The 23,658-nt window shown below is 39.4% G+C and overlaps 1 protein-coding gene across 1 annotated transcript; it reads right to left on the bottom strand.

Annotated features, from left to right (window-relative positions):
- Window positions 1-11,314: 11,314 nt before the first annotated feature.
- LOC145992405 (zinc finger MYM-type protein 1-like) lies at window positions 11,315-12,415 on the bottom strand. The gene has a single exon (XM_083128787.1). It carries the CDS (start codon window positions 12,413-12,415, stop codon window positions 11,315-11,317), a length of 1,101 nt encoding a protein of 366 aa, XP_082984913.1.
- Between the last annotated feature and the right edge of the window lie 11,243 nt (window positions 12,416-23,658).

Genomic DNA, 23,658 nt, shown 5'->3' with positions numbered 1-23,658 from the left:
ATGAAGGAAACAACTCTCAAGTCTCAACAATTATAAATTTTTGCTTACATTTCCTATCATTTATACAAACAGTAGAACATATTACGTCCTTTGGTGCAACACTGTCAACAGCTAATGTTACTTTCCTCGTCCTAATAAATTTACTTCCAACCAGTGACGGCGCCAGGGAAATTTGACTGGGGGGGGGGGAAGGCTGGCAACAAAATATTGTAAGGGGGCAGTCACATTAAAACGCCCGAAAACACTACACATATATATACTTATATAATAATAATTATAATAATACGTTAATAAACGTTGGAAGAAATTAATCTTCTTAAGTATTAGAAACAATGTGAGGCACTTACTGAAGTGCAATTCTCCTGTACGAGATTTCTGCTCTATGTGCTTTGGAGAACACATTGCGCACCTTTGGTACGTTCACGACTTGACATTTCTTCTCAATGGCAAGAACAGCCAAATGAGGCAGTTTGCATCCAGTATCCTGTTTCGAGTAAGCCTTTTCAAAGATTTTAATGACAACCATCTTCGTAACGCTGAAGAGTTTTGGGCAAAATTTGTGTTTCACCTTTCAGGGAAATGTTATCACAGGATAAAAAATCAGACAAAGTTTACAGTTATCTCATAATTCAAGAAATATTCTGACCCTGGCAATACTTACTCTTACTCTACCACTCCAACGTATGTCTGTGCTACCTAATTACAGGCACCTATGGAGTTCGTGGGAAGAAGTTCTTCGATTTTGATATGTACGAGAAAGAGCGAACCTGCATCTAATGATTGAAGAGTGGCAAATCCTAATAAGCGTTCTCTTTCCTGCCCGCGATATGTTTTGAATCGAATTTTAAGTGTAATTTGCATTTTAAGGTTCACGTTTAATACATTTCCAAATAATATCCCCTCATTAGCTTCAAGAGTATTGAAGAAATTCCCTTTGTTAAGGTTTCCTCAGACTCATCATCTCGAAATTCAAGTCCCTGAATAGTAAGAAACCGCGATGAATCCACAACAACTGACATGTAGTGTCGGGTTTTCTCCGATCACCTTTGGTCCTGGGTTTGATATCCAGTGGAGGCACTTTAAACTATAAGCCCAGTCCCGATTAGCCTTACTGTGCATAAAGTGGACTTCAAACGCCAAATCAACCAACCAACCAAATCTTGAATCAACTTTGAATGTCTTTTAATAATTAGCGTTGTCACTAACGACCACGATTAGAATAATTTGCCCGTACTACAGATGATGTCTTGTGGTCCAGAAAATATTCGTGATGTTTTAAAATCATCCACATTCAACACTTTTTCCCAGTTCTTAAGACTGGTTAAAACTTAGGTTAATCTCGGCTATTACAGGACATAAATGAATGAGAAATCACCTATGCCCAGGTCGGCGCTCGAATCTTGGACGAAACAAATTAATATTTGTTAATCAAGTTGGTATTATAAGCAGGAAAGTGATATCATGCAGAATACACCACTTTGAAAAGGTGAAAATCGTCATACTCTTATAAATGAACTCTCTTATTATTCGATATTTAATTAATTTCAGTTGGGGGGCCAGGATGGGGGGGCGAAGTGTCTGACATGGGGCGTCCCCCTGCCCCTCTGGTGTCGTCACTGCTTCCAACCCTCTAATAACTTCGCTGCTGATAGTCTCACCTTCGAAATGGAAGCTTGTGTGTCGGCGAATAATACAAAGAACTTGTGTTCACTGTCCCTCTTTCATTCAAAGTCTGCCTTTTTCGTTTTCAGCTATTCCTGCAAAACTTCCTGTCAGCAAGCAAACCAAATTACAGAATTTTTATTGCCCCTCCCTTGCATAAACTTTCATTCCTACTTTAGGCCTGGATTTATGGCACGTAACCGCTATTGCAGGTCAACCTCGCCCTATGTTTGGTGTTTGCCCCCTGAAGCAAAGGTGTCCATTGCTCAAAGCGAAACCTTTGTCAGTGGGGAACGGCGAAAAATAGTCTCGGAATACACCCTGGTCGTAAATAAGCTCCCGCCACCCTGACATTGCTGTTAGCTTCCCTCTGAAGTTCGATAAAACTACTTTGTGAAATGTGTTTAATAACGAGTGAAAATGTAGACAGTAGATACCACATGTATTTTGCTCATAAACTTGAAGGCTAAATTTACAGAATAAAAAGAACAGCTACAACATCCCTTCATCTGATTTACAGAAAGGCTAATCGGGACTGGACCCACAGTTTAAAGTGGGGTTCAAATCACAATGTGCCTTCACCGGGAATCGAACCCGGGACCCCTTGATTACAAGGCGACGATGTTACCACTGTAAAATCGGGGAGTCCCCTCATTGAACAAAGTTTCCTTCTACAACGATTATACAGAACTTAGTGCACTTCCTTCATTTGAAATCTATTCTATATCAGCCTCAGTATTTCGTTATTACAATCCAAGGAATAGTATTCTCCTTAAATAACAAATAAAGAAATAAAAAAACATTGGAAATAATCTTCAAACGGACGTAAAAAAATCGAATCCAACCACCTGCAGAATGCCTGAGGGAAACAACAAGAATTTTCTCAACAAAGACATATCCGAAATTTCCATAACATTCTAATAATTTCGCAACCCGTGCAAATAATCATGTGGTAAAATCTTGTCGTGGTTCCCTGTAAACACTAAAATCACCAAATTACTTCTTTCCATATTTCCCGTATTTTCTCCTCCTCTTTAGCTCTCAGCTGTTCGGAGTGGGATAATGCAAGATTATCTGTCCCTAATTATCTCCTTCTCTTAGTCTTGCTTATATCTTGCACTCCTTAATAACTTTCGCAACAACTCCTTATCAATTTGTACTGCCATGTTTCCTACAATGCTTTTCCTACTTCCTAATAACAATCACTTCTGTACACCCTTTGATGTAAAAATTAAATAATAAAAATAAGCCATATCCGTCGGTCCGTTTATCTTTCCAACCTATAGAGCTGAGACTATTTTTACAAGATAAACCTCGGACGCACACATTCCACGATCTTTTGGCCCCTCCTTCCACCTTCTCTACCTGCCCTATTACTTGATGTTACTCAGAATTGTATTAGTAACTGGAGTACTATCGTAACATAAAGTTATTTTTTTAAAAAAATGGGGAGTAACGCTGTGTTTCGAAAGAGTATAGGAAATAAGTTTAGGTATTCATTCATGCCTCTCTCTAGAATAGTCTTCTTATTTTAACTTAATACACGCTTATCAACGTTTCTAATTGAAATACTTTATTCCAAGCAAACAAGTATTTGCAACTGATTAAAAATTTTGCTTTTATTTTTTCGAGACATTCGAGACGAGACGAGACTTTTCAAAAGCCGTCCCGTCCCGTCTCGTGTCTCGTCTCGAAAACGAGACGAGAAAGGCATTCCGTCTCGTCCCGTCTCGAATTTCAAAAGGCTTGTCCCGTCTCGTGTCTCGTCTCGTTTTCGAGACGAGACACGAGACGAGACGGGACATGTCCCGTCCCGTGAACAACACTACGCAAGGCGACGACGCTACCACTGCGCCATCGGGAAGGCCCAGTACATAGTGTGCCAGAATATTTTAAATAGCAGGTGTTAATTGTATTTTTTACTGTAAACACGAGAATCTAATAAAAATGTTCCTACATTTTTCATCACGTTCTAATGAAGTCAAAAATGCAATGTTCAAACTTTCTTGTAATACTCTTCTAGATATCCAAGTTACAAGATGTTGTAATTTTTCAATGATAACTTTGTTGCAACTTTAATATATTTCTGTCATTGTAATCAGCATTTCTCAGCTACGGTATAGTAAACGTTCATGAAACTTCTCACTCTTTAAAATTATGCACTTTTTGCGTGAGGCCCGCCATCATAAATTAGGAGGGAGGAAAAGAAACGGATGACACGCTCACTCAGCAAGAGGCCTTGCATCAGTGGTTCTTTCAAATCTGGGCCGAATAACAATTGCAAAAGTCAGAACGAGTTTACGCCATAGATTGAGCTGATGCACTCGTATCTGGAATGAGATTTTCTGTGTCTTCTACAGATGACTGCAGGCATAGCAGCTTCGTCGTCGGTCAATATTTTCCAAATAATAGCCCTAAATCAAAAAATGTTCCAAAATCGTGGGACATTAAGTGAGATATAATATGTGGCCCATTACAACTTCATGCATGCAACGCTGTAATGCACTTTACTTTACCCTTGCATGTTTCCCATTCATATTATTAGTATTTTTTGTGTTAAGAACTCTACTCCTTTCCAACGACATTGAAATCTAAAGTCTTAAAATACCACCATAAAATTGAGATTGTTCATTTTATGCTCGCAGGCTTGTTGCACTAAGTCGCCGTGTATTAGTAGCGACATGTTCTGTGCTGCCATTGGTTGGAAATGTTTCGTGTGTACGTCGATCCAAACTGTTTCTTTCAAGGTTAGTTGGTAAAACTTCACACAATAATAAAACTAGACCGTATGATCGCAATAATCGAGACAGTTAGCTTCTGGTGCTTTTGTAGTCGAGTCAGTTTGTTCTGCCAAGACGACACCATCTATACTTTTTATAAGTAGTTAATCGAAAGCATTTCTTGTGTGACTAAGAAATGTCTCCGTCTGTCGCTAATATCGGATTCTTGAGATAACAGTGCAGAAAAATGGTGTGTTCGCCTCTACCTCACTTTGGTGGAGCCACTTGTTTTATTGCGACATGTTATGAGAGTTTTTTAGTCGACGTTCCAAAAAAATGTAACGCAACATCAGTTTAGGGTTGTACAGTCACGGACACTGCTGGGCAGTAATGATCCCATTGAAAGTCAATAGTGTTGCTACAACACAGAAGTGTCCGTGACTCTACGATATGATTATTTACCAATAATATACTTCTCCCAACTCGGCCTCGAGAACTTTTGTTCATTTCTCTTTCTTAATCATGGTTGCGTGTTGCAAGGGTGAAGTGTTTGTGATATGGAGGTAGCAAGGTGGTAAAAAGGGTTATTTTTTATCCTACGTTTGAGACTGAAAAACGACATGAAGACATACGATATTTAAACTTCTTGACTGTATGCTTGCTTTTGGTGCAGGTGGAACTCGTTTGTTTGAGTTGGTGTTTTAATTCCGCTTTATGCACAGTAAGGCTAATCGGGACTGGACCTACAGTTTAAAGTGGAACCCAAACCACGAAGTGCCTCCGCCTAGTATTGAACCCGGGACCCTTTGATTACAATTCGACGAAGCAACCACTACGCCATTTCTTTTAAGGAATACCCCTAACCGGAAGTATCCCCCTTTTTTCATTATATTCTCAAGATTTTCATTTCTCGGGTATTCTCAATTTTCAGTTTTTCTCATTTGGACAAACACAAATACCCGTGACTTACCCGGGACTCGCACCCGGAACCCCTGACGTCGTAGCACGCCGTGCTAACCACTCCGTCACGGAGGTCAACAGGGACATCGGGGAGGCCTTAGGTGGAACTCGTACCCCTTTTACTTGACTGCGAGAAGAACTACCGAAGTAAGAAAGAACCGGGCGTCCGGTAAAAAAGGCGCGAAAACGAAACGCTTGTGGTCCAGGTGCTAGGCGCAAAGAAGCACCAGCAGGCTTCATGGGTGACGTGGAAGTAGAGGTCAAGTGATCAACAGTTACTGTTATTGGGTGGTTGCAAGGAATGAGATTTATAAAACATTTTATTGTTCGTTCCATTCGCGAAACAAACATTTCTGTACGCTTCACATCAAGTGTATACGTCAATCATTCATTATTACAATTACGCCCTATTTCAGGGGATCCCAAACATTGTAGTTTTAAAATTTTTCCGCCGCGCCCAAGTCAGAATGTAGGCATGCTATCTAAAACTTGCAACGCTAAGTTAGTGTTGTTAGGATGCTTGCCTTAAGTTAAAAAAATAAGCACATATTTCAAATTCAGAAACATTGTTTATGCAAAAAATACTAAATAAGCACATGTTTGGAACAATCATATCTAAAACCCTGTGTAGATTAACAAGTAAGTGGCATTTCAGTGAAAATTCCGGAACATTTCGCGGCACCCCAGGGCGCCGCGGCGCATCCTTTGGGAACCACTACCCTATTCAATATTAAATCTGTTTGTGAAGAAAGGTTTAATTCAAATGTCCATTAAGACTCACACCATTATATACTTGGATAGTTTTACTGTACTGGACCGCTGGTAAATTAACACTTAATTCATTTTACAAAGAAATTAAATAAGTGACTTTTCCTTTGCTCGTTTTGTTCAAATGCACAGTCTACATGAAACAGCCATCTGAAGCACCATCCTCCCCCAATCTAATAACTCCAACAGAAGTAAATTTTTTGTCGAGTATACAGGGTGGCGCACGATATGATCCACCATTTGTTTTTTGTTTCTTTTCAGATCCGAGATGAGGAATGACGTCATGTGTGCCAACATCAGTTGCAGTAGTCATTGGAAATATCGTGTGATGAAAACTGAAGCGTAGTGCATCCACCTGACCCCAGGGGGCTAGAGTATACAACATGGCGGACAAAGGAAGACTTACGACGGAACAGCGATCAGCAACTGTGCTATTTTTCGCCGAAACAAAGAGCATTGTGGGGACTCAGAGGCGCTTTCGTGCACATTTTCAAACTCGGTGGGCCCCCTCGAGTAAAACGATACACAAAGTGCATGAAAAGTTTCTAGTGGAAGGAACAGTACTGGAATCAAAGCGTGATCGTCGTAAACCTGTGGGTTCGCCTGAGAATATTGAAGCCGTCAGCGTCGCTGTGCAGAGAAGTCCTGGCAAATTGACCAGAAAAGCAGCAACGCAACTTGGGATATCAAGACGTTCTGTTCAAAGGATTTTAAAAGGTAATGTCCACGTGTATCCGTACAAGATTACCGTGGTGCAAAAACTCACAAATGAACAGAAAGAGAAGAGATTGGGCCGAGGGTAACAATGCAACACTGTACAACGTGTGGTTTTCTGACGAGGAGCACATCCATTTGGATGGTGTGGTTAACAAACAAAATGTGCGCTTTTGGGCAGCTGAGAATCCACGAGTGCTTCATGAAAAAGTTAGCCATGCACCGAAGGTTACGGTCTGGGCCGCTATCTCCAGTCATGATCTGATCGGACCTCTTTTTTTTTGAGGAGACAGTAAACAGTGAACGTTACTTGACCATGCTCCGCAATAGTTTTATTCCACAGCTTCTTGCCACAGCTTTACTGTTCAATACGCAGTGGTTTATGCAAGACGGTGCAAGGCCACACACAGCAAATATTGTGCTGGATTTTTTGCACGACATTTTCAATCTTCGTGTAATTTCAAACAGATTTCCTGATCGTTTCGCTGGTGGACAATCCTGGCCCGCATATAGCCCAGATCTCAACCCCTGTGATTATTTTTTTTGGTTTTTTTTTGAAGGACCAGATTTTCGAAAAAAAAACCCTCAAGACTTAATGCAACTGCGAAGACTTATTGTTCAGGCTTGCAGTGAAATTACTGAACCAATGTGCCGTAGGGTAATTGGCAGCGGCGTGCATTCAGGATACGCAAGGTACTCACTGCGTACCCACAACACAGTAAGAAAAAATAAACATTTTTTCGTCTTCCCCGAACATGAAAATTCAACAATTATCGCTCCGAAAGCAGTTCAACTGCAAGAAATTCCGATTTCCGCACGAACACGCTGCTGCCTTCCTGAAGGCAGTCCCGAATGATCCCGATTGTGACTTCGGCACCCACCCGATCCGCGTTCCTGCCGATTTTCGCAGAAAGACGCTGTTTCTTCTGCTTGGTACCCTAGAAATTCGGAAGGTAACCCCATTGGCTCATATCAGCCCGACCACGTGTTTGGGTCTGCCCGCGCTTACCCTCTCTCCCACTTCTTTCCAGGTTCTAAGCATCGAGGGTACCCAAGATTTTGACAGCGTATGCAGTGTTGACAGTAGTCAACATATTTTTTTTCTGGAATGCTTAGCTTACTAGCATTTAGCAGCCACGCGTAGATAGATCACTGTTGGGTTGCAATAAAAATACAATATAAAAAGTGATACAGGAATCAGACAGGAGGGCAAGAATATATAGTGGTGGAAGATCATATTTAATATACGCGTAAACTATCACATGTAAAATATTTATGTGAGGTAGCAAGTTTTTTTTTCGTATAGGGAGGTGAGGACGAGAATGGACTGTCACTGTGTCGAGGGGAAAATATGTGAACAATTTGCAAGTTTCGCACAATTCTCAGAGTATGAGAGTATCTGTTTATCTCCTTTCGGGATCAACATTTCCTTTGAGTTCCATAGCATGGGTGTTGATTGTTGACCCGACGATATGAATGAATGATAAAAGAAAAACATAATAAAACACAATGCTTACAATGGGATTCGAATGAGCCCCCACCCCCCTCCCTCCCGCCAGACATTGCAAAGTGATGTACGGTAGTTTAGCTTTTGAAGTGTTCTGGGATGTATGCTGACGTATTTTCTACTTGTCCTTAATTATCTCCCTTCTAGAAAATACTTTGTCGACTGGCAACTCCGATTCATTCGTCCACAAGAACGCGTGGTTTTCGGGCATAGCGGACCGGACACAACGTACTGTGGGAGGTTGACTTTTGCTTTCTTCTGTCGTGTGAAATTTGCAGCGAGTGTTTCGTTCATATTATTTACATTACAGGATCTCTATTGTTTGTCGGTGCTGTGAAGTGATAAAATAGGGGGACCGGGAGTTATTGATGACATACTGGAGAAGGGATTTTCGGAATTTACGAAAAAAGTGTAAACAATCCGAAATGGAAGGTCTGTTCCTGATTTGGAAAAATTGTTTCAGGCAGGAGTTGTGAAGGATGGTAAGCAGTATATTAGTCATTTTGATTTTTGAGAAGAAGAAAAAATATCTCTACAGAGTGATTGACTGAGTAGAAAAACAGTGAAACTTTATTGTTGGCCTTATTGAGCCATTTCCTTCCCGTTCAATGTTCATCGCACTGCATGAAGGAAATAATCAAAGTTGAATTGTTGGACTCTACGTAGCTACTATCAGAATATATTTGCGAATATAAAATATCATACATATATTTTACCTCGTTACATTTGGATATTGATACAAGGATGAGAAATTTCCCATTATAAAATTCTAGAAAAAAGTTATTTTCTGAATAACATGATGGCCGGGGGGGGGGGTTCTGGCCCCCATAATTCATTTCGGTTGGCCACTTGTTGCGTACCCTAGTTTAAATGTCACCGCACGCCACTGGTAATTGGAAATATTAGTGTTCGCTTAACTGAGGTTAAAAGTCAAAACGGTGGCCATATTGAGCATGTATTTCTGTAGTACGTTTTTCCAAAGTGCAACCTTTGTGTCATTTATGTTTCATTGAGAGATTCTTTATAATATAGTTTTTATTCAAAAACAAAATGGTGGATCATTTCGTGCGCCACTCTGTAGTCTCTAAATTCTGTTTTCAACCAGAGAGATACAATCGTAACGATTCTATTGCGAGTGACCCTTCACAACGATGAAGAAAGTGAGATCCTAGTTCCAGCGAATAATTTGCTAGGGCCTCTTTAGTAGATTATAGTGCACGCTGAGTGTGCACAGAAAATAGAGTTTCAAAATATAATGAGTGGCTTCGCAAGTGATCTTCGGAGACTGTGTTTGTATAAGCATTCTCTTCCTTTCCCGAGGAGAATTCAATAAAACAATGGCTTGGTGTAGCTTTCAGAGGGGAGCGACACGTGACACGCTTAACTTGCAAACCAGCATTCAGAAATAAATGCAACCTTTCGTATCAAAGAGACAGGACAAGCTGCACGTGTCGCTCTGACTAGGCAGTTTTCTCAATACCGTGCATCCTGTCACCTCGTGCTCTTGTTAGCTCATGCGCGGTGAATGTTTGAATTTAAAATAACTGTGCTAGTGTCGCTTGCAGCTTCTGTGTGAATTCTCCTTGTCGCTTGTCACTTGTCGTCTGTCGTTTGCAGCTTTTTTGCTTTGTAAGGGAGATTTCACACGAAAGCGACTATCACCACGTGTCCCTTGGAAGCGAACCCCCAGTAATGAATTGAACCTTTCGAACAGAAGCGACACGAGAGGATGCAGGTGTCGCTTATAGCTTGCGTGTTGCTTTGATTGGCCAGTTTTGTTAATACCGTGCATCATGATGCTTCGTACTTTTATTTGCACATGCGCGGTGAATGTTTTGCCTTATATTGAATGGTCTAATGTCGCTTGTCGCTTTGGTATAAAATCTCCATGTCGCTAGTCGCCTGCCGTATATGCCGTTAAAGCAGATTCCAGACCGAAGCGTAACGCGACAAGCGACAAGCCTCGGTAATTAATGCAACCTTTCGAACTGATAAAGCACAGCAAGCTGCAAATATCGCATGTCGCTTGGTTGTGTCACTCAAACTGGCTATTTTATCAATGTTGTGCATCGTGATGCCTCCACATGTTGTCGTGCACGGGCGGTGAATGTTTTAGTCTACAAGACAAAAGAGACCCGTGTCTCTTGTCGATGTGGAAGCACACTGTCGCTTGTCGCCTCAGTCAGAATTCTTCCCCTGACCCCTTCAAGGAGACTTCAGATCGAAGCGACAAGTGGCAGGCGACAATCGACAGGCAACACCAGTGGCGCAGGAACGTTTCTGATTTGGGGGGGTACAAAGTCCACCTCTTCGTCTGTCCGTGTATGTCTGGTTCTTCATATGTACACACACACACACACACACACACACACACACACACACACACACACACACACACACACACACACACACACACACACACATACATACATACATACATACATATATAATGATGTCCACAGATTTCTTTCTGGTACATATAACCTAAAACATATGGGGGTGTACATATAGTAGCTTAGAAGAATTATTTATCTGCTTTCAGATTGAAAGTTTAAATGACAATGATGAACCTAAATGTTGCAAATCTCTCAAACCTCATGCATACGTAGTAACATTTATGAATATGTAAGCGAGAATAAAACAACTATTTAAAAGTAAAATGTCATGCTTTGGGTACTGTGATGACTATATTATTGATTAAAAGTTGAATTTGCTACAGAATTTCAATGATATAATCGTTAAAATAATGCAACAATAATAAGTCTCAAATAAGCTATACTTTTTCAGTAGTATTACTGCATAAAACATGGGAAAATGTACTTCAAGATAACCTGGCAATACTGTACATCCACTGCATACACATAAATGGAATGCAAATGTTATGTTGTAATTACACTTCATGAACCTAAACATATTTCAATATTTCAAATCATTTCAATATTTAAGAAAGCAACATGAAAACTGAAGTGTTATTTCCCTGCCTTTACACTTTTCCAAATACACTTTTTCTGTACTCATTGTTAACAAATTCCTTCATCAATACTGCCAGGTCCAAGTTGTCTAAATGGTGTTGATAAGCATGAAGCACACAAAGGTGATTCAATCGTTCTTGGGACATTGTGCTCCTTAGGTAAGTCTTAATCCTCTTCAATGTGGAGAAGCTTCTCTCAGCAGTTGCTGATGTTGCTGGAATTACAAGAAGTTCCTTCAATAATGCCTCAATCAAGGGAAAAAGGTTTCTAGTTTCCTTGTGTAAACTTCTGAATTTTGCTACAACTTGATGGATTCCTCTTATCTCCGAAAGTCTTGAAAACATCTCCATCTCCAATTTCAGTTTTGTTGCTGGAATTCCCCTCTTTTCAGCTTCAGTTATCATAGACTGCTTCCAATTTTCAGGTGACAAAAGTACTAGATTTTCCAGTTCGCAGTAGGTTTTGAAATCAGGCTGATCAAATCTATACGATATTTCTCCACAAATATTATCTAGTGCTTCAAAAAATACTGTTTTGTACATATCTTCAACAGAGGACCACCTATGAGGTTCAGCTGGTTTCTCAGAATGCTCTAAACGTTTGGGTGGACACCGTACTCTAGGTAGCAGCGGTGGAAGTAAATCATAGTCCTCTATTAATTGGTGGACATTATTCCAAATTTTCTGAAATGTTTCATCATTTCGCTTTCCTTTCAGATGATTCAATACTACTTCAACAGCTTCTCTGCTACCGATGACTGTTTGGGAAGACTTCTGAAGAGAGATACTTAGTTTTTCAGTAGGCGCAAAAATTAACTGACAAAGTAAGATTCCAAAGACTGTAGATCCTTTCATTAGGTTGTCAAGAAGACCACGGGCCTTGCTTGAAGAATCACTAGGAGCACTAGAAATGTTCTCGAAGAACGCTAATAATGCAGAATAATTTTCAACTATCGCATGTAAAGCTGACGTACGAACTGACCATCTTGTTGGGCACAGAGGGCGAGGTGAGGTAAACTCCGACACTCCTTCAGCAGCTTTGATGTCTTTGAACTGTGATATTCTTTTTGGGGAATCCTTTAGAAATACACCAATATCATTTATCAAGTTCATTGTGTCTCTCAAAAGAGGGATGGTTCTTGTGGTATCTTGAAGAGCCAAGTTTAAATTGTGGTTATTACAGTGTACAAATAATGCTAAAGGCTGTTTCTGTTTGATTAATGCTTGAACGCCTTTTCTTACACCAGACATGTTAGCGCCCCCATCATAACATTGCCCTCTAAGATGTTCTAAGGGCAAGTTAAATCGCTGCAAACCATCGATAATAATGTCATGCAGAGCACTTCCTGTTGTGTTAGATGTTTCGTATAGACCCAAAAAACATTCACGTACCTCTAAGTCATTTACTGTTCGCACACTGATTGAAACTTGCTCTTTACAGCTAATGTCACAAGTCTCATCGACAATTAGGCTAAATAACTTGTTCTCTCTTACTTCAGAAATTATTTCTCGTAAAACACAGTGAGCCATAATTTGTAGTATTTCATTTTGAATAACATCAGAACTGAAGTCCTTTTTTCTTTTCAAAAACTGTTCAAGTTGTGGTGTTTCATCTTTTCTGAGTTGATTGAGCTGGTATACATTTCCACTTTCCTTGTAATGTCCTCGCAAAGGAATTCCCTGCCTAGCCAAGAAACGCAAAGAATTAATCATTGCACGCAAAGCCACTCTTGCACATTTCTGCTGTTCGTTCTTTGCAGAAGAAAGCACACTGCAAATTGGAACGGATTCAAGACCACCGAGTATCGTTACAGCGTCCTTATGAAGTGGACTGCATTCATGTGAAGTCAGTTTCTCATTTGCTTTATTCCATTTACGGAATCCACGACCATTCACGAGATCGGACACTTTCACTACTTCATCATACTTTTGTCGAAAGAGTCCTTTCTTCAGTGCCTTGCAACAATAATAACAAGAAAATCCTTCTATGGATGAATTGTAATGAAGCCAAGGATACTCACGATAGAGCTTCGTTTGAAAGTAGAACTTACGCCCATTAATTATCTGTGGTGAAATATTGAAGGGGTGATATGGTCTGTTGTCAAACATATTGGAACTTCCACTTCCAGAACAAGATGTTTCTTCAGAAGAATCTTTAAGAGATTTTTTTGAAGAGCTTACAACATCACTCATTTCAGCACGCACATCTGGAACGGAAAATTCAGGAAATAATAAGTACTTATCCCTGTGTTTAAATAAGTGCAATTAAAAATCCTTTAAATATAGTTAATGCAAATACTATAAGAACTTATTCGCCATATCATAAGTATATGTCAGTATTCTCAGGATTCCCTTAAAATCAATTTTAAAGTATTAATTTTCAAAGTTGAAATATTCTTATGTGATTCTTCGTTGATTTAAACCTTCAAAATACTAACTTTGTACAAGACAAATTAATAAAATTATACAATTTCGTGGTTTGGAAGCCCTGATGTATCTTACTGCTGTTTTTCCACCTGTGTAACAAACATATGGGATTTACCCAACTTAAACGCAATTACAGCTTTAAAAGAAAGAACACCATGAAAATATGCCAAGGAGTAATAATAACTTTAGAAAGAATTGTGTAATGTTTTGATTTTTATAGCTTTAACTTAAATATCAGCGTTGCCAATGTGTGTAATGGAAACGTGTGTGGATTGTGTGTGTATTCTGATAAAAATGCTCCAATATCTCAAATTTTGTTGACACTATTTTTTCTGTCGTTCGCAGATCATGTATTTCTTATATCAAGAAATGAACAAAACAAATAGATTCTCATTTGCTGCTTCGGTCTTCCTTAGAGAGATCCACTGTAACAGTTTAAAATATTACCTCTCCCTGCTGCATTCACAAAGGAACGGAAGGGACAGGAAACTTGAGAAGGGCAGGGGATGGAGGAAGGGAGGTCCTTGGAGGTACTGGCCGTGGTGGACAGTGCTGACGACAACCGTTGGAAAGCTGGGGGCGGAGGGGGTTTAATTTCTCTCGTTCTACTGCCACTAAATCAAAGCAGTTAATTGAAAATGTCAAGAAATATATAGGTAGACAATAATAACACAATTTTTGAGACACGCTTTTAAAATTTATAGTGCATATTATGCTACTTTTAATGCATGTTTTGGCCTTATTAAGTGCACATAAACGCAGACAAATAATAATTGAATATTCTCTGATATAAATCCACCCCCTAACGACGATATACTAATGAAGTTGATTGATTGAATGATTTGGTTTATTATACTCAGTTTTCAGCCACTTTTGGCTAATCGCGAAGATGAGGATGAGTGCTGATACGATGAAATTGATTAAAGGACAATCACAGTAGAGAGCGTCCATAACCAGGCCGGGATTCAAACCCGGCATCGTAGCGCGCTGTGCGTGATGAAATTGATGAAGGGACACTGACAAAAACACGCCCATGCTGGGATTCGAACAAGAGACGCCGAGTGTCGTAGAGCACTGCTCTGCCATAGATGTCGACACTCGAATTATTAAAATGCCACAATGATCACGCCCATTAGAAAATAGGAACATCTTAACTTTTATGAAATTATTTGGACAAACAAATAATCACTATAATAATGGATTTTTTAAGAATATTTTGTTAGTCAAAGCTCAATAAATTTATTACAATACGTCACAAACCGATGAATTGTGATACACTAGCCAGTCGTGTATGCTACATATACAGGTTGCTTTGTAAATTTTTGTTAAAGACTTACTGAACGATCATATGGTGACTTTGTCCCGTTCTGCCCCCCCCCCCCCCCCCCCGCACCAACTTTGCTTATAAAAATGTGCGAGATTTTTTCAAAGCGACGCATTTTTCAAGAGGAGAAGAAAGGCATTTTCCTCCAAATCACTGTCTTCTAGAAAAAAATCGATCCAGTCCATAGGGTACAGTGGAATCCATGAGTATTACCGTGTAAATTGTCCATCACCATGTTCGTGCACTTTATTTGATCCAATAAGAGCTTCAAGAATTAAAAGAAAACTCTAAACACTCTGTTGACAACTTCTGTACCAGCATACATAAAAATCCATCGTTTAAAAACACATATGATGTAAGAGAAAAATGAATGAAAATAGCCATTCACAATTTGCACGGTAATACTCATGGATCCCACTGTACAACGCCTCACGCTCAATCCTCCGGACACCCTTACTTATGAGGAATTTAAAAAAGCAATCAAATAAAGCAAAAATAATGTTTCTAACCTCTTTAGTTTCTTTTCTTTTTTAAGATTGGAAATTACCTGCTTGCGCTTGAAACACCCCCCCCCCCCTTTTTCGGCATATGTAAGAAATATAGGTGTAATTTCAAAATCAGTGTGTGTGTAATTTCACAGCAGCTTTCGTGGATTCTGTGCGTATGCGTCTGGCAACGCTGCTTAAATTACAAACTTTCTCATTTAAATTGGCAACTTCAACAATATTTCAGTCAGGAGTGTTCAACAAATTTATAATTAAGGACCATTTTCAATCCAATAACACGCTAACTCGCTACGAATAGTTTCAGGTTCAAGTGTAGGATTCAAAATGAATGTCCTTTTCATCAATTTCACATAGCAAAGCGACGTAAAAATTACCAAGACTATCAACACGATCAACCATTAGCTGCATATTTCGTGGTCAGAAAGCACACTCAGTAAATAGGAGTATATTTTCTACAAAATTAAATAAGACAAACCAGATAATTAGGAATGCCCTTTTATTATAGATCCAGTGGGGAAAAATTACCTTAATTTTTTCATATTAGGGTAAATAGTTAACTAATTTCGAAACACGATATCGGAAATATATTTATTATTTGCGTATCAATAATTCTTGATTGACTGATTGACTTGATTTATTTTACTTCGCTTTTGTGCCACTTTTGGCTAATTGCGAAGATGGGGATGACTGATGATATGATGAAATTGATGAATGGATACTCACAAATATCCAAGCCCAAGCCGGGATTCGAACCCGGAATCCCTGGCGTCTGACAGTGATGTGCTAACCACTTCACTACGAGGGCTGGCTATCAATAATTCTTGTTAATTCAAAAAAACTATAGCTTAACTAAAACTAAGAGTGCGCTACTAGATTTTATGGAGGTGTGAGCTCCAAGATTTCGATGTTAACCCAGTATCGTGAGGACAATTGCAGAGCTACTTGAAAGCAATAATAGCGGATTAAGGTCTTCAAAGGCAGAAAACAGCAGCGATAGGATTCAGTGCTCTATAATCATGCATCAGCCAATGAACAAGCGCTCGGCAGATCCTGGACCCTAAAAGACTATTGCGCCACGGAGTCGAGTTTATTTTTTATTTACTTTATTGATTTTCATAAATATATTAAAATAATTTCTCGAATTGCATTTTTCTTATTTTGTTCCATGGCTTTTCTTCCACATTTGGCTAATCGTGACAATAAGGATGAATGGTGAATTGATGTAGTATGTAAATAGAAAGCTCCTTACTAAGAATTATAACCTAAAATCTCTGGCGTTCTAGCACCACTGCCACACAGACTTCCACTGATCTAACCTTACGTAACTAGTACATTGAAAATATTGCTCTCTTAAAAAAATGTATGTTTATGAATTATTACATGAAACGCATTCCGTTTATATCTAGCGCTAATCTAAACGTACTAGCCCTGATTTCCGACTTCCACGTTTCGTTACGTCTATCTTATAAGCATAGCCGTGTGTATATACAGGGTGACTGGTAATTAGATGTATTCCCTGAAAGGGGTTAAAGTAGAGACAATTTGCAATAAATTTGACCATATGATACCCCGTCCGAAAAGCTCAGGGAGAGGATCTGAACAGCTGGTCAACACATCAATGACACCATCACATCACGAGGTAAGAGGCCAAATGTCCGTAAAAACCTGCTTGCCTACATTCGTAACGGAGGCGCCCACTTTGAGCAAGACGTGTAATGTTCTTTAATTGTATTGTTCATTGATTCCATTCACATGAAGATGAATGAAGTATTATTTCTTGTACACAAATGTGAATGTTAGCAACATTTGTATCTTGTTGGATAGTAGATGTCACAAGGAAGTAATTTACGTAATTTGAACGCTTCGTGTCATACCATTTTTGTTATTAATACGTTGCCAAGTAAACTAAGAGTGCATTTTTTTATCATCACTTGTAAGTTTAGACCCACCCGTTACTTACATGTGATTGTTATTTGGGATTTTTTTTTTCAACGAACCACTTATTTGTTAGCTATCAGAAAACGCTGAAATAAGTTCCATACAAAGAGCAGTTTTTTCTGAATTCATCTTTTTATGTGGAAAATTGTCATTTTTTAAAAAAACAATTGAAACTCGATTATCTCGAAAACTACTAATTTTCGGACGGGGTATCATATGGTCAAATTTATTGCAAATTGTCTCTACTTTAACCCCTTTCTGGGAATACATCGAATTACCAGTCACCCTGTATACATACACATTGGTTAAGAAAGGAAACTTCAATTTTTCCCGGCCAATTTTAATAAAATTTAGTAGTAGAAGCAATTTATTAACATTTTTGTATTAAAACAGCGAAGAAACACCATACCAATTTTACCTTAGAAGTACAGTAAAACCTCGTTAATCCGGACCCTGATAAGCCGGACTCCGCTTAATCCGGACAGGCAAAAGGAAAAGAAAAAAGGGAAAAAAGCAGAATGCTTTCGGAAGAAGCCGCATTGATACAGGAATGCCCTCGTACTGCATTATATGTACACAGTAGTGCTATACATTTTATTGTACTGTATAGTGTATTTAGGCCTATGCCCTTTAAATACACCACAATAAACGTGTTTTGTTGCTATAAACGGGAGTTTTAATGCAATTTCTACTATTCTTTTAGGTTATTTAAGTTAATCCGGACTTTTGTTAAACCAGTCAACTTATCCCCCCCATTAGTCTGGATTAACGAGGTTTTACTGTAATTCTTACCGCTAAAACAGGAATAAACTATGACCACATTCAACTTGGCATGAACTACAAAACCACAAAGAGAATTATGAATTGTCCGTATTAAAAAAAAAAACATATTTCACCGTTTGAATTTGAAGTCCACTTTACGCTTAGCTAGGCTAATCGGGACTGGACCTACAGATTAAAGTGGGGTCTGAACCACTATGTGCCTCCAGCGAGTATCAAACCCTGGACCCCTTTGTTACACGGCGACGACGTTACCACCATTGAGAAGTCTACATGTTGCAGCGTAATAGGCTAGTAATTTACTAACTAACACAAGCAGTGGAAAGGATTTTTATCTGTTAAACTTCCCTTCAAATACAGCCATGTTTGAAAGCTGTTAATTAAGTATTGGAGAAAAAATATATAATCACATACCTTCTTTTATCGATTTATCTTCTTCTCGACATTCAGCATTTGTTTCGCTCGTTTCCACTTTCCTTTCTTTGGCAAGAATTGGAACAAAAAAGTCCTTTATAGTTCTCTTCGCCATTGTTTAAACTACACCCACTACCACTTCCATACACGTTCTGATAGAAAATGAAGTTCGAAGAAAACGTGTATGCAGGCCACTGAATCATTGACAGTTGCTCCCTGCACACCAGTGTCGCACCAAACTACACTACCAATTCACTCGAAAAGAAAAGAACGTGAGAACTGACAAACCCAAAGTTACGTTGACTGGTGCCGGCTGGACCCACACCCACCCTCAAGTCCGGCGTGGGTATCATATTACCGTGCATGTCCAGCGAAGACTGCGACTTTTCGGTGTTGACTGAAATGTGTTTTTTTTCTCCTTCTGGTCAGTAGCAGAGGGAAGGAAACCAAAATGTCACTTCAACAGCGAAGAGGAAGAAAGAGGAAAAAACTTGCGACTTTGCCACGGTTCAACTCAATTCTACTCAAGTTGTTTGAGTTAGAAAAACTTAAATTAATTTGAATCTTCCGAGTCACACATTTCTTCTTTCCTTGTCAAATGAACTGTAGGGGGGTACAGGGGGTACAATGGGATTTAAGCATTTAGCGGGGTACTGTACCCCCCTTTAAAATTTTGGGGGGGTACAATGTACCCCTGTACCCCCCCGTTCCTGCGCCACTGGGCAACACTGGCATGGACGTCAGCAGGATTTTTTCCAGGGAGGGGCAAGGAAGGTATTTTTTTCCAGGGTGGGGGCAAATAAGCCACATTTTCCCCAATGTTCCCTCAAAAAACATTGCTTAAATTTGAATTTATCATGTTCGTGCATTAATTAACACATATTATTGTGGCTGAAATGAAATTATATGTGTGAAATATATAATTTTTGGTTGAATTTCATTTTCCAGGGTGGGCACGGCCCCCCTCCCCCCTTGCCTCCTTTCCGGTCGCCCATGAACACTGGCGACTTCAATCTAAAGCAAGAAATTCACTGCTCATGCGCGAAAAACCTAATGCATCGACCCGCAAGCGACATGTGCAGCTTGCCCTGTCGCATCAATGCGAAAGGTCCAATTGATTACTGAGGGTTCACTTCCAAGCGATACAAACCTCTTGTCGCTTGTTACCTATTGCGTTCCTGAGCTTCGTTTCACACCGTTGCGGCATGATAGGCCGCACAAGCCTGCTTTGATTTCTGAAATCATCAAACAACACAAAAAAGTATGCAAAGTAAAAATTAAGAGTCACCGATTAGGGTAAATGTGATTATTTTCTCAATTCCACAGTGGGACAAAAACTCCTTAAGTACGCCACTGACTGCGCCACAGTTAATCCCTTCCTCAACAACGCCGCGGGAGGAACTCTTCTTTTCCCCCTCCTCTTCCGAATGATCTGCGCCGAGACAGATACGTGCAAACTACGCGCTCTCAATTGACGCTGTGAAGCGCATTTCACAACTTTTTGCCCAATTCGGTATGGCACGTAGCTGCTTATACACAGGAAGAAACCATGTGACCTACAAGAATTGTGATTGGTTGGACGGGTTTTGCAATATTGATTGGCACCCACAACGGATGCAATTGTATTGAAATTACAACACGTAAATTAGACAGGTGATATTGGTACCAGGTTCCAACAAGAATAGTAACCATTTTTTCGTGAGGAAAACTGCATAAATGATATTTTTCAAAAACCACGGTGGTATTTGTAATCACATGCATGGTCTCGACATTTTAAAATGAATTTGATTATGCTAGTTTATCAAATTATAGTGGTTCCAACAACATATGTACACTCACTCGGGCCTTATAAGACCACGTTTACACGTATGTGTGTGTGTGTGTGTGTGTGTGTGTGTGTGTGTGTGTGTGTGTGTGTGTGTGTGTGTGTATAAAATACATATTACATAACATTACACACATACCCACATGCAACATTCGTTATTGAAGATAATTTTCTCGAAGTACTCGTAACACATTACTTGGAACGAAGCTACAGATAACTGTTACTTTTACAGTAACTGGGGTACTTTTTGAAATTGGTACCGTAACTCAATCTGCAACTAGTAACTAAATTACAAGTTACTTACTCGGACCCTCCCCCTAAATACCTCCTTGTTTCTCGACTTTAACTGATTGAAAATTTCTCGCATTGTCCATTTAGATGGAAAGAGGAGTGTGCGAAAGACTTTTTCGTTGGGGCTACATCCCTCTTTGTCCCCTTTGGCCACACAAGCTGCGTTCTAGACAGAAAAACAGTTTCTCTTTGTTGTACAATTTAACGCTCTCCACTGCACCCCTGAAAAAAAGTAGCCTTTCTTACGAAAGATCCCCATTCATAACTGTTCATCTTCCTTCTTCGCGGAAACAAACAGTGCTTTCGATCTGTTTACACAGTCTAAAAGCAACAACAATTTTGGTTGCGATATAATACGCCAAAAAACTCAAATAGATTCCAACCGAATCTGTTGACCATAAATACCGTCAGAAAAACAACAGACTGCCTTCACACGTCAATAGGGGCCTCCCCCATGGCGCAGTGGTAGCGTCATTGCCTTGTAATCAAGGGGTCCCGGGTTCGATACCCGGTGGAGGCACAAGTGGTTCGGATCCCACTTTAAACTGTAGGTCCAGTCCCGATTAGCCTTACTGTGCATAAAGTGGACTTAAAACACCAATTCAAACCAATTCACACGTCAATATTCCATTCCTTCTGAATAGGCTTACCTTCCCTCTGTTGGTGAAATCGTCTTTTTTGTTGACTGGAATTCGCGGTTGGTGCAAAAATGTTTTGGTCTCTTCCCCATCTTCCTTTTTTTATGTGCTTACCTAAGTTCTTAATATTTCGAATGGTTTTGGGCTGAAGACGGCTAATGGTTAACCGTTGGGTAAGTCGGCAACTACGTCCAGCCTTGGTCCACCCTTCTAGGATAAAATGGTTACCAGTGTTGCCAGGCAGGTTAAATTTTTCAAATTAATGTTAATTTTAAAATGTTCTTACCCTTTATGCTACCGTTGTACGTCTGTAAGTTAATCGCTACAATGAGGAATTCATGAAGATATGAAACTCTCCACATGTCGGAAGTCGAATCAGTGGCGTATGCTCTAGTGACATGGGGAGGTACAAAGTTCACAACAAAGAACTTTTTTGTTGCGAGGTTGTTACTTTAGCACCCAGCGACAATTGAGAAACTAATTTTCACGATCTTGCGTTTTGTGAAAGTAATGAACCTTCCTGTGTGGAAATGCCACTTAGTCCCTGGAATTCCGGCAACTCTTCTGGTCCTTGCAACCCTGCTTCGACATTTGTACATCTCCCAAAAGTACTCGACTCGCAGTCAACCACCTGATTTAAGACTACTGATGGAAAATTACAGGCCAGGAAAGGAAGAAGAGAAGTCCATTATGGAATACTTTCCTTGAAGTTTCAGCCCTGCGCTGCTCTTGATGTTCGGCCCTTCCCCAGGCCAAACCATTCTTCAGGTTGAGATGAGAATTCTTCTACTCACTCTCTTCCAGGAGTCATTATTGCGGAGGTGAATTCTTTCCATCTTTAGTGAAAATTCTTGAATATTCATTAAATGAGACAGTCTGTCTTTCCATCAGTGTGCGTATTATGTAGGCTAATCTGTTCCATGTGTTACAAAGCATAAGCGGCGCCAAAGGAGGGTGCGACGGAAGTGCCTAGGCATTCTTTGCGCACCCCCAGTTTTTGACTCAATAGTAAATAACAAAAATAGTATATATCGCTTCAAATTTTCTGCTTTAAATATTGCAATAAGGTTATTTGCTCTTCTATAGGTGCAATATCTATATCCAAAGTGTAATCCAGACGCCATTAACCTCTGCGTATTAGAACTATTGTTTTCTAATTCTGTAAAAAATAATTTTATTTGGAATTTTAAAGCAGTAATGCGAAATTTTCTTACTGATTTATTTATTTAATTACTTACATAAAATTAGTATCGAAATTATTATTTAATTATTATTTTATAACTATATTTATATATTCCTTATACGTTATGAGCATGTAATGCATTAGATAAGTATTGATATTATATCTTTAATGAGCGTAGGTCTCGAATCTGATCAGTTTCGTTATAAAAAGATGCACTAGCAATAACGCTAGCATAAGTGTCATTTTAAATTATAATAATCATATTAAAGGATAAACAGTACCCCCAAATAATACAGCCGGGCAAAACCTAGAGGCTAAATTTAATAAGAAACTGATCGTCTCTCGTAATTACCTTATTCAGTGGAAAGAAAAAATCAGAATTGAACTTAATTTGAAAATAAATTAAATATAGGCCAATAGATAAAACTGATCTAACTAGTCCCCATCTTCCGACTGCAATGTTCTCATCAACGTCCAAAGTGTAGATTATACTAGTTACTTCAATTTCTGCGTTGTACAGCCAACGACAAGTATAACAGTAGGCAAATTGTCCATCGCTACGTTCATTCTATTTTATTCTACACTGGAATTCTGTTTATGCATATTTTGAAAACAGATCGAATGAAATTTATGATAGATAATTCATCTACCATTACTTTTGCCATTGTGTAGAAACTAGAGAGTAGTATGGATAAGTATTACCAACGAAATTGTCCATCGTGTTTATTCTCTTTGTTTTACACAGAATTCAGGGATTCAAACAAAACGCCATAAAAATGGGCTCACCTCTTCACCAGCATACGTAAAACTCATTCATTAGAAACACATAGGATGCAATAGGAAAGTTAATGGCAATAGTCATGGACAGTGGCGGCGATTAGCGGGTCGAGGAGGGCAGTTGCCTCCCCAGTTTTCGCCACTTTTGCCCCCGCACTATGCTAAACCTTATCTAGAAAGAAAATATACTGTCATTGCCCCCCCCCTCCAGTTTTGGCACCTTGTCCCATGGATTTGGAACCCAATAGCCGCC

The sequence above is a fragment of the Lepisma saccharinum genome, chromosome 9, assembly GCF_977018435.1.
Source record: "Lepisma saccharinum chromosome 9, izLepSacc3.1, whole genome shotgun sequence".
Taxonomy (NCBI): Eukaryota; Metazoa; Arthropoda; class Insecta; order Zygentoma; family Lepismatidae; genus Lepisma; species Lepisma saccharinum.
The sequence above is the reverse complement of the archived record's forward strand: the minus strand, read 5'-3'. Positions and strand labels throughout refer to the sequence as shown.

Bases quoted from the DNA above. Each gene is read 5' to 3' on its own strand.
- LOC145992405 (XM_083128787.1), bottom strand. From the start codon at position 12,415: ATGAACTTGATAAATGATATTGGTGTATTTCTAAAGGATTCCCCAAAA.